Raw genomic sequence first — 10,223 nt, forward strand, 5'->3', positions numbered from 1 at the left:
GATGCCAGAAGCGTTGAAACACCCAAACAGAGTTCTGATGTGACGTGACCTTTCTTTACAAAGCCAGCCAACTTCATCCTCCTGTTCTGTGGTTTAGCTGGGGGGAGGTATGTGGGTTTATAAAGGCGTATTGATTTCTCAACTTCTTTCTGTCTATTTCCACCTCAGGCTAAACAGGTATACAGAACCACTCAGAACATGTAGAGTGGTAGATACACCCAGTGGTAGCAGCATTTAGAAGGCAGGGAAACCATGAAGGGATCTCATAGTGTATTTGTATATATTAAGGATTCCCATTTTCCTGGGGTCCAAACACATTAAGGCACACATCAGATAACATTATTACACCACTACATACAGTGGGGTAAAAAAGTATTTAGTCAGCCACCAATTGTGCAAGTTCTGCCACACTGTTACTGGTGTTTTGGCCCATTCCTCCATGCAGATCTCCTCTAGAGCAGTGATGTTTTGGGGCTGTTGCTGGGCAACACGGACTTTCAACTCCCTCCAACGATTTTCTATGGGGTTGAGATCTGGGGACTGGCTAGGCCACTCCAGGACCTTGAAATGCTTCTTACGAAGCCCCTCCTTCGTTGCCCGGGCGGTGTGTTTGGGATCATTTTCATGCTGAAACACCCAGCCACGTTTCATCTTCAATGCCCTTGCTGATGGAAGGAGGTTTTCACTCAAAATCTCCCGATACATGGCCCCATTCATTCTTTCCTTTACCCGGATCAATCGTCCTGGTCCCTTTGCAGAAAAACAGCCCCAAAGCATGATGTTTCCACCCCCATGCTTCACAGTAGGTATGGTGTTCTTTGGATGCAACTCAGCATTCTTTGTCCTCCAAACACGACGAGTTGAGTTTTTACCAAAAAGTAATATTTTGGTTTCATCTGACCATATGACATTCTCCCAATCTTCTTCTGGATCATCCAAATGCTCTCTAGCAAACTTCAGATGGGCCTGGACATGTACTGGCTTAAGCAGGGGGACACGCCTGGCACTGCAGGATTTGAGTCCCTGGCGGCGTAGTGTGTTACTGATGGTAGGCTTTGTTACTTTGGTCCCAGCTCTCTGCAGGTCATTCACTAGGTCCCCCCGTGTGGTTCTGGGATTTTTGCTCACCGTTCTTGTGATCATTTTGACCCCATGGGGTTGAGATCTTGCGTGGAGCCCCAGATCGAGGGAGATTATCAGTGGTCTTGTATGTCTTCCATTTCCTAATAATTGCTCTCACAGTTGATTTCTTCACACCAAGCTGCTTACCTACTGCAGATTCAGTCTTCCCAGCCTGGTGCAGGTCTACAATTTTGTTTCTGGTGTCCTTTGACAGCTCTTTGGTCTTGGCCATAGTGGAGTTTGGAGTGTGACTGTTTGAGGTTGTGGACAGGTGTCTTTTACAAGTTCAAACAGGTGCCATTAATACAGGTAATGAGTGGAGGACAGAGGAGACTCTTACAGGTCTGTGAGAGCCAGAAATCTTGCTTGTTTGTAGGTGACCAATTACTTATTTTCCACCATCATTTGCAAATAAACTCATAAAAAATCCTACAATGTGATTTTCTGTAATTTTTTTCTTCTCATTTTGTCTGTCATAGTTGAAGTGTACCTATGATAAATTACAGGCCTCATCTTTTTAAGTGGGAGAACTTGCACAATTGGTGGCTGACTAAATACTTTTTTGCCCCACTGTATCTACAGTACCAAATGTATAATACCACCATACAACAATATTACAATGTATGTGTATGTACAGTGCATGTGTGTCTGTTCCTGTGTGTGTGTGTGTATCTCTTCACAGTACCCGCTGTTCCATAAGGTATATTTTTATCAGTTTTCTAAAATCTGATTCTACTACTTGCATCAGACACCTGATGTGGAATAGAGTTCCATGAAATCATGGCTCTATGTAGTACTGTGTGCCTACCTTAGTCTCTTCTTGACTTGGGGATTGTGAAGGGACCTCTGGTGGCATGTCTTGTGGGGTATGTATGGGTGTCTGAGCTGTGTGCTAGTAGTTTAAACAGACAGCTCGGTGCATTCAGCATGTCAACACTTCTTACAAAAACAAGTAGTGATGAAGTCAATCTCTCCTCCACTTTGAGCCATAAGAGATGTACATGCAAATCATTGATGTTAGCTCTCTGTGTACATTTAAGGGCCAGACATGCTGCCCTGTTCTGAGCTAATTGTAATTTTCCGAGGTTCCTCTTTGTGGCACCTGACCACACGGCTGAACAGCAGTCCAGGTGCAACAAAACTAGAGCCTGTAGGACCTGCTTGTTGATAACGTTGTTAAGAAGGCAGAGCTGCGCTTTGTTATGGACAGACTTCTCCCCATCTTAGCTACTGTTGTATCAACATGTGTTGACTGTGACAGTTTTACAATCCAGAGTTACTCCAAGCAGTTTAGTCACCTAAACTTGCTCAATTTCCACATTAATTATTGCACGATTTAGTTGAGGCTTAGGGTTTAATTAAGGATTTTGTCCCAAATACAATGTTTTTAGTTTTTTAAATATTTAGGACTAACTTATTCCTTGCCACCCATTCTGAAACTAACAGCAGCTCTTTGTTAAGTGTTGCAGTGATTTCACTCACTGCAGTAGCTGACGTGTCTAGTGTTGAGTCATCAGCACACTGTACATAGACACACTGGCCTTTCAGGAAGTATTCATACCCCTTGACCTTTTTCCAACCTTTGTTGTGTTACAGCCTGAATTTAAAATGGATGAAATAGATTTTTCCTCACTGGAATACCCACAATACTCGATAATGTCAAAGTGGAATGATGCTTTTCAACATTTTTACAGCTGAATTAAACATGAAAAGCAGAGATGTTTTGAGTCAAGTATTCAACCCCTTTGTTTTTGCAAGCCTAAATAAGTTCAGGAGTAAACGTTTGCTTAACAAATCACATAATAAGTTGCATGGGCTCACTCTGTGTGCAATAATAGTGTTTAACATGATTTTTGAATGACTACCTCTTCCCTGTTCCCCACACTTACAAGTATCTACAAAATAACGTCACTCGGGCGAGCAGTGAATTTCAAAGACAGATTCAACCACAAAGACCAGGGAGGTTTTCCAATGCCTCGCAAAGGAGAGCAACTATTGGTAGAGTTTTTTTTTTTTTAAAGCAGACAATGAATATTCCTTTGAGCATGGTGAAGTTATTAATTACACTTTGGATGGTGAATTAATACACCCAGTCACTACAAAGATACAGACATCCTTCCTAACTCAGTTGCCGAGAGGAAGGAAACGGCTCAGGGATTTCACCATTAGGGCCAATGGTGATTTTAAAACAGTTACAGAGTTTACTGGCTCTAGGAGACAACGAAGGATGGATCAACAACAAGTGTGAAAAGAAGGAAGCCTGTATAGAATACAAATATTCCAAACATGCATCCTGTTTGCAACAAGGCACTAACGTAATAATGCAAAAAATGTGGCAAAGCAATTAACTTTTTGTCCTGAATACAAAGTGTTATGTTTGGGGCAAATCCAATACAACACATTACTGAGTACAACTCTCTGTATATTTAAGTATAGTGGTCGCTGCATCATGTTAGGGGTATGCTTGTATAGTTATGGGCTGGGCAGTTTTTCAGGTAAAAACAATGACGGAATAGAGCTAAGCACAGGCAAAATCCTAGAGGAAAACCTGGTTCAGTCTGCTTTCCACCAGACACTGGGAGATTAATTCACCTTTCAGCAGGACAACAACCAGAAACACAAGGCCAAATCTACACTGGAGTTGCTTACCAAGAAGACAGTGAATGTTCCTGAGTGGCCGAGTTACAGTTTGGACTTAAATTGCCTTGAAATACTGCACAATTCAGGTGTGGAAAGCTCTTAGAGACTTACTCAGAAAGACAGCCGTAGACAAAGGTGATTCTAACATGCATTGGCTGAGGGGGTTGAATAGTTATATAGTCAAGATATATTTGTGTTTTATATTCTTTTTACACTTATTTGTACACTTTGATATTATAGAGTACATTTTGTGTACATCGTTGACAGAAATGTTGATTAATTTTATCCCACTTTGTAACACAACAAAATGTGAAACATTTCAAGGGGTGTGAATACTTTCTGAAGGTACTGAGTATACAAAACATTAGGAACACCTTTCTAACGCTGAGTAGCACCTACCAGTTTTGCCCTCAGAACAGACTCAATTTCTCTGGCAAGGTGTCAAAAGTGTTCCACAGGGATGCTGGCCCATGTGAACTCCAACGCTTCCCACAGTTGAGACAAGCTGGCTGGATGTCCTTGGGTGGTGGACCATTCTTAATACACACAGGAAACTGTTGAGCTTGAAAAACCCAGCAGCGTTGCAGTTCTTGACACAAACCGGTGCGCCTGGCACCTACTGCTCAAAGGCTCTTAAATCTTGCCCATTCACCCTCTGATTGGCACACATGCACAATTCATGTCTCAATTGTTTCAAGGCTTAAACTTCCTTCTTTAACCTGTCGCCTCCCCTACATCTACACTGATTGAAGTGGATTTATCGAGGCTGTATCACAACCGGCCGTGATTGGGAGTCCCATAATAAAGTGGTATCAAAAGGGATCAGAGCTTTTTCACCTGGTCAGTCTATGTCATGGACTTCTTAATGGTTTGGACACTCAGTGTACAGTACTGCTAGAATATTCCACAGCACCAGAGAGAAAGTAGCCAATGAGAACACACACATACACACACACACATAAGTACTGCACGCACACGCATGCATGGCAAGCTTACACACACCGTCCGACACACACATACCTGTTGCATAATTATCACAGTTTCAGACCCTGAGAGGTCACTACAGGACCATTACCACAGGTTTCCCCTGAGGAGAAAGAGGCTATGTGCCTCTCTGAATGTTTCATTCTGCACACTCCTCCCTCTGTAACGACTGATAAATAAAGCCAGAGGGCTCGCAGAATGGGATGCTTCTTTTGTTCCTTTATTTTGTATGGAAAAGGCCATCTCATTTTCTCCTTTGATATTTTCCTAGTGAACTGTGAGGTTAGAAGACAGCTAGTCCATCTGTAGATGCTATACAGACTATTAGTAACACTTACTAACCCTAGCCCTAAACTTAACCCTTACCCTAACCGTTAAGCATTATTCTAAACATAACCCTAACCTTAGCAAGCAGTGGCTTATCAACAGATAGTTTGCTGATTAGTATAACCATCAGTGGAACATTCCCGGATGGACTATCTGAAATATCCAAATAAAGTGTGACCGCTCTTTCCTGAGATAGCTACAACTCTACGTTACGATCAAAATAAAAATCAATTGCTATTTGTCTCATGCTCCGTAAACAACTGGTGTAGACAAACATTGAAATGCTTACTTGTTGGCCCTTCCCAACATTGCAAAGAGAAAAAAAGACCAGATAATAGAACGTTAAAACACGAGGAATAAATACACAATGAGTAACGGCAACTTGGCTGTATACGTGGGGTACCAGCACCGTGTCGATGTGCAAGGGTACGAGGCAATTGAGGTAGATATGTTGTGTACATAGGTAGGCATAAAGTGACTAGGCAACAGGGTAGATAATAAACAGTAACAGCAGTGTATGCGATGAGTCCAAATAGTTAAAGTCGCTGCATGGTCAATACGTCGTCTGCATTGCCCGTGCAGCATTTATGATGATACGGCCTACGCAGAACTCAAGGCATTCATACGTCTAGCACTTCGTCGACCAACGCAACGCTGTTGTGAAGGAAGTTGTAAAGGAAGTGAGTTTGTGTTGATACAGGACATCCCGCTCTCATCTGCCGTCAAACCAATCATGTCAATGTGGAGCTAGGTATACGTTGCCATCCACATGTTGCCACATTGCTTCTACACCGTGCTTCTACACCCGCATTGCTTGCTGTTTGGGGTTTTAGTCTGGGTTTCTGTACAGCACTTTGAGATATCAGCTGATTTAAGCAGGGCTATATAAATACGTTAAATTTGAGAGCCACACATCGATGCGGTACAGAGCTCGATTTGGCCTCTAAATGCATCCAGAGGGTCCGTCTTTACGTCACACCCTCCATACGAGTCCTCCGACCACATTTTCAGATCAAGGATAAATTGGTTAGTGCAAAAGGGTCAATGCAGATAGTCCGGTTAGATATTGAATAATGATACAGCTTCTACCCCCCACCCCCCACGCCATAATACTGCTAAATAGTTAAATAGTTCATTATAATTCAACAGTATCACCATGGGTGCCATGGAATTTGTGCTGAGGGGAAAACACTTGCTAGGCCTATACAGTGCGAAAAATATATATATATATATATATATGTAAAAATGTAATTCAATATCAATATGAATTTTTCATAATTCAACAAGGGTATTTTTATTTTATTGTCCTTGAGACCTGACTTGGAGTTGGGCTTGTCTCCTGATGAAATAGTTTTGGTTAATGCCGCCGCCTAGTGGTCAAATAGTAACATCACACATCGACCCATTTAATGCTGAGGACCAATGAAAACGCCGTACGTTTTCTTAGCGCGGGAAAGAATGATGTCGACAACTACATAGGTAAACTACAGGGAAAAGACGAAGACACACACCCCACGGAAGCCAGTTTTGAGACGTCGTTTTCGCATACTTTGTCATTTCATCTTGGATAATATCCTTCGAGGTGCTATGGCTACACAACGGAGTCCTGAAATATGTTGGAATGTCCCGGATGTAACGTTGTCAACGCCAAAGGGGAAGGACTTCTCTACAGCTAAAGGGGCTCATAAAAGGTACGAAAATAGTGTTCCACAAAGTCCCAAATCTTGTTAACTGGACAGGGTCATATCTACCTTTTTTTATAGCGTGGGGTGACACTATTGTAATTGCTCCACATTCAAGGTACTTTTCTATCACAGTGTCGTAGTTAGCGTCTATTCAGTTGTTCGCTGAAAGGTGGTGATGCTTCATCTTTGCCGCTAGGTGGCGGTAGTGTAGCGTTATTGAATGTTACACGTTTGAAAACTCTATACAACGTACAAGGCAGGCAGATTACTTTTTTTTTTAAGATGCTCAAGTACATCTAGAGTAATAAACCAATATATTTAATGGTGCCACACAATGGACTTTTCCACAAGCTAACTGCACTTCCATCAAGGTACAAACTACCTGGCAGAGAGTACTAGTTTCATTTTCATTAATCAATTAAGTTTGTGGCAAAGCAAATTCCATAGTGTGGCACCATTTCAACATCTAGGTTGAATAATCTAGGTTTATTTCACATTTATCATACCATTCCCTCTTGAACACAACTTGATATAACTTTGTGACAGGATCTTGAACGTAATCTTACCTACCTTATCTTTAGGTCTAGATCGGCAGGGTTTTCCCTAGTGGTTAGAGCGTTGGACTAGTAACCGGAAGGTTGTGAGTTCAAACCCCTGAGCTGACAAGGTACAAATCTGTCATTCTGCCCCTGAACAGGCAGTTAACCCACTGTTCCCAGGCTGTCATTGAAAATAAGAATGTGTTCTTAACTGACTTGCCTGGTTAAATAAAGGTAAAATTTAAAAAATCCCTGATAACCTGGCCAGACTCTTATACACACTGAGATGTGGCATGTGATACTATTCCATCTAGGTTATAGATCAGTGATTTCATTGAATAGGAAATATTCTACTTGTTTTCTTTTTCCTCCCCTTAGGACCCCATACTCGGGACACACAAAAGTCCGTTCCAGCTTCAAATCACCTGTAAGCCTTCTGATGTGGAATTGCTTTTGCATATCACACACACACACCACAACATGTTTTGGCATCATCATAGTCATTGTCTTTCCCCAGGTCCAGACCTCCAGTACTGGCCCTGCCAAGCCTGAAGAAGAGATAGAGGAACTGAAGAGGAGACGGGCAGAGTTAGACTCTGAGATTACACTGTTGGAGAAAGAGTGTGTACAATGGGAAATAGAGTTGAATAGTAGAGCAGTTTAAATACTGAATGGAGTGAAAATCTTTTACTTGTTCATTAGGTTGTGTGCGTGCGTGCGTGTGTGTGTGTGTACTTGTTCATTAGGTTGTGCGTGTGTGTGTGTGTGTGTACTTGTTCATTAGGTTGTGTGTGTGCGTGTGTGTGTGTGTGTACTTGTTCATTAGGTTGTGTGTGTGTGTGTACTTGTTCATTAGGTTGTGTGTGTGTGTGTGTGTGTGTGTGTGTGTGTGTGTGTGTGTGTTATCTGATAGTGTTGTCCAATATATGCAATAACATTAACACTTGGGTTTCTATACTGTTATCAGTTCACAAACAACACATTGGCGGTATAAGAGGAAACCATGTCTGTTGAGAGACTAACCAATTCATGTGGATTTCTACAGTGGGATCAGAGTTGATGAGTTGGAGCAGCACATCGACTTGCTACATGAGTACAACGACATCAAAGACATCGGACAGTCACTCGTAGGCAGGATAGGTGAGGCCTACACACACACACACACGGGCGTACACACACACACAGGTGTACACAGTATACAAACACACACACACATTGTCACATTCACTAACTACTCTGCCACAATCTAATCAGCTTTGGTGGTAGTAAAATGTTTCTCTTCCATTCAGTAGAATAGCCATAGTGAAGGACATCTCACGGACTGACCATAATATCATTTCAACTCTGCTACTTTAGTTATTCAAATCATTTCAACTCCATTCTACTTTTCTGAAAGCTCCATTGGTTACATTAAGTCAGGCAAGCACAGATCGTGTTGGAAATGATTTCAAACTGTTTTGTGTGTGTGTGTGTGTGTTGCAGCAGCCCTGAGAGGAGTGACCACACGAGACCTGTACGGCCAATTTGGGCTTGAGCTGGATGACTGAGGGAGAGCGAGTGGGTGCCCATCCTATGCTCTGCCCCCTCCAGAACAAGAAGGGGGGGGGGGGATAAGTTGCGTTCTTCAACAGTCTTTTCTTTGGTGGGTGTTTGGCGCGGTATGGCCTAATCTATATCGGTATAACCATGTGTGTAGGCAGCACACCGTACACAATTGCCCTCTGGGCCAACAACAAAAGTGGAAATTCAGAACAGTACAGAGTCTAGAATTAATTGTTGCACATCGTTCTCTTCTACTAACCCCCCCCCCCCCCCTCTGTTTTATGGGTCTTGAGTGTTGACAAAGAACTAAGAGGACAGATGAATCTTACCTTCAAAACGGAATCTACTTGCTCTCCTACATTGCACTCTTATAAGAGAGTAATGCATTTATTTCCATTAAGTATAGTGATGGTGCATACTCTGCTTCAGAAGGGAAAACTGACTTTCAAACTAACATCTGCTCTATTTCCAAATGTAGTGCTGGTTTATTAGTAAAACAAATGTTTTACTTCATAAATGTATTATATTTGCAAATTAAGTTCTGGCAAGTTCCAATAAAATAACTATTTGTGCAGTATGTTTTGTTTTTGACTGCATGTTCAGAGATAAAGTGAATTGTCCCGCCAGGGTCTTCAGAGGTTTTTGTTGGGCTTGTTTATTGGAGGAGAACGTTCTGTTGAAGATCACTGAGGAGAATGATTGTCACTGATTGATTTAAAAAAATAAGAGGTGCCTTGTCATAATCTATGTGGAAACCACTAATATTTTGTCTTGAGCTGAAAGTGTCTGTAAGAAGTGCTACCGCACTGCCCAGATGATCCAATGATTAGTGAGGTAGGCTTTGTGTGTTTTATCTCCTCTTTAGCATGAGTCAATGAGCATACCCAGTGGACGCAAGCTAGTTGTTTCAACTTCATTTTTCAACGTGTCATGGAAAGTACATTGGATTTGCAAAAAGTCATCAATGTAAACTTGTTTTGAGGGTGAAATTTAGGCCATAGAGTTGTCATCATGGTAACCCATTTTCAACACAGACAAACCTTGTATGAAATATATTCAATTTGTGCCTTTGAAACATCAGATCTTCAACGTTCTATCCACTATCGGAAAAAACAAAAGGATAGGCAGCACCTCCTACTGGAGAATTGATCTATCTACAGCTACCCATTTGGTCTTTACTTTCCCGAGATAATCCATCCACCTGGCAGGTGTGGCATATCAAGAAGCTGATTAACAGCATGATTATTACACAGGTGCACCTTGTGCTGTGGACAATAAAAGGCCACTCTAAAATGTGCAGATTTGTCACACACAGCAATGCCATACATTTGGAGATTTGGCAGTATGGATGAATGCCGGTTTCAATTGTACCGGGCAGATGACA

General features: G+C 41.9%; 1 protein-coding gene across 2 annotated transcripts; it reads left to right on the forward strand.

Annotated features, from left to right (window-relative positions):
- Positions 1 to 6,473: 6,473 nt before the first annotated feature.
- Positions 6,474 to 9,476, forward strand: swi5 (SWI5 homologous recombination repair protein). Of its 2 annotated transcripts, none has more exons than XM_031803322.1 (5): positions 6,474 to 6,764; positions 7,676 to 7,724; positions 7,815 to 7,918; positions 8,343 to 8,437; positions 8,783 to 9,476. In XM_031803322.1, the coding sequence occupies exons 1-5, from the start codon at positions 6,661 to 6,663 to the stop codon at positions 8,842 to 8,844; spliced, it is 414 nt and encodes a 137-aa protein (XP_031659182.1). In that variant the 5' UTR covers positions 6,474 to 6,660; the 3' UTR covers positions 8,845 to 9,476. The 2 variants fall into 2 exon arrangements, with proteins under 2 accessions (XP_031659182.1, XP_031659181.1); XM_031803321.1 differs by having other exon boundaries at positions 6,482 to 6,764; positions 8,780 to 9,476.
- The last annotated feature ends 747 nt before the right edge of the window (positions 9,477 to 10,223 follow it).

Source organism: Oncorhynchus kisutch, linkage group LG23 (assembly GCF_002021735.2).
Source record: "Oncorhynchus kisutch isolate 150728-3 linkage group LG23, Okis_V2, whole genome shotgun sequence".
In the NCBI taxonomy this organism is placed as follows: domain Eukaryota; kingdom Metazoa; phylum Chordata; class Actinopteri; order Salmoniformes; family Salmonidae; genus Oncorhynchus; species Oncorhynchus kisutch.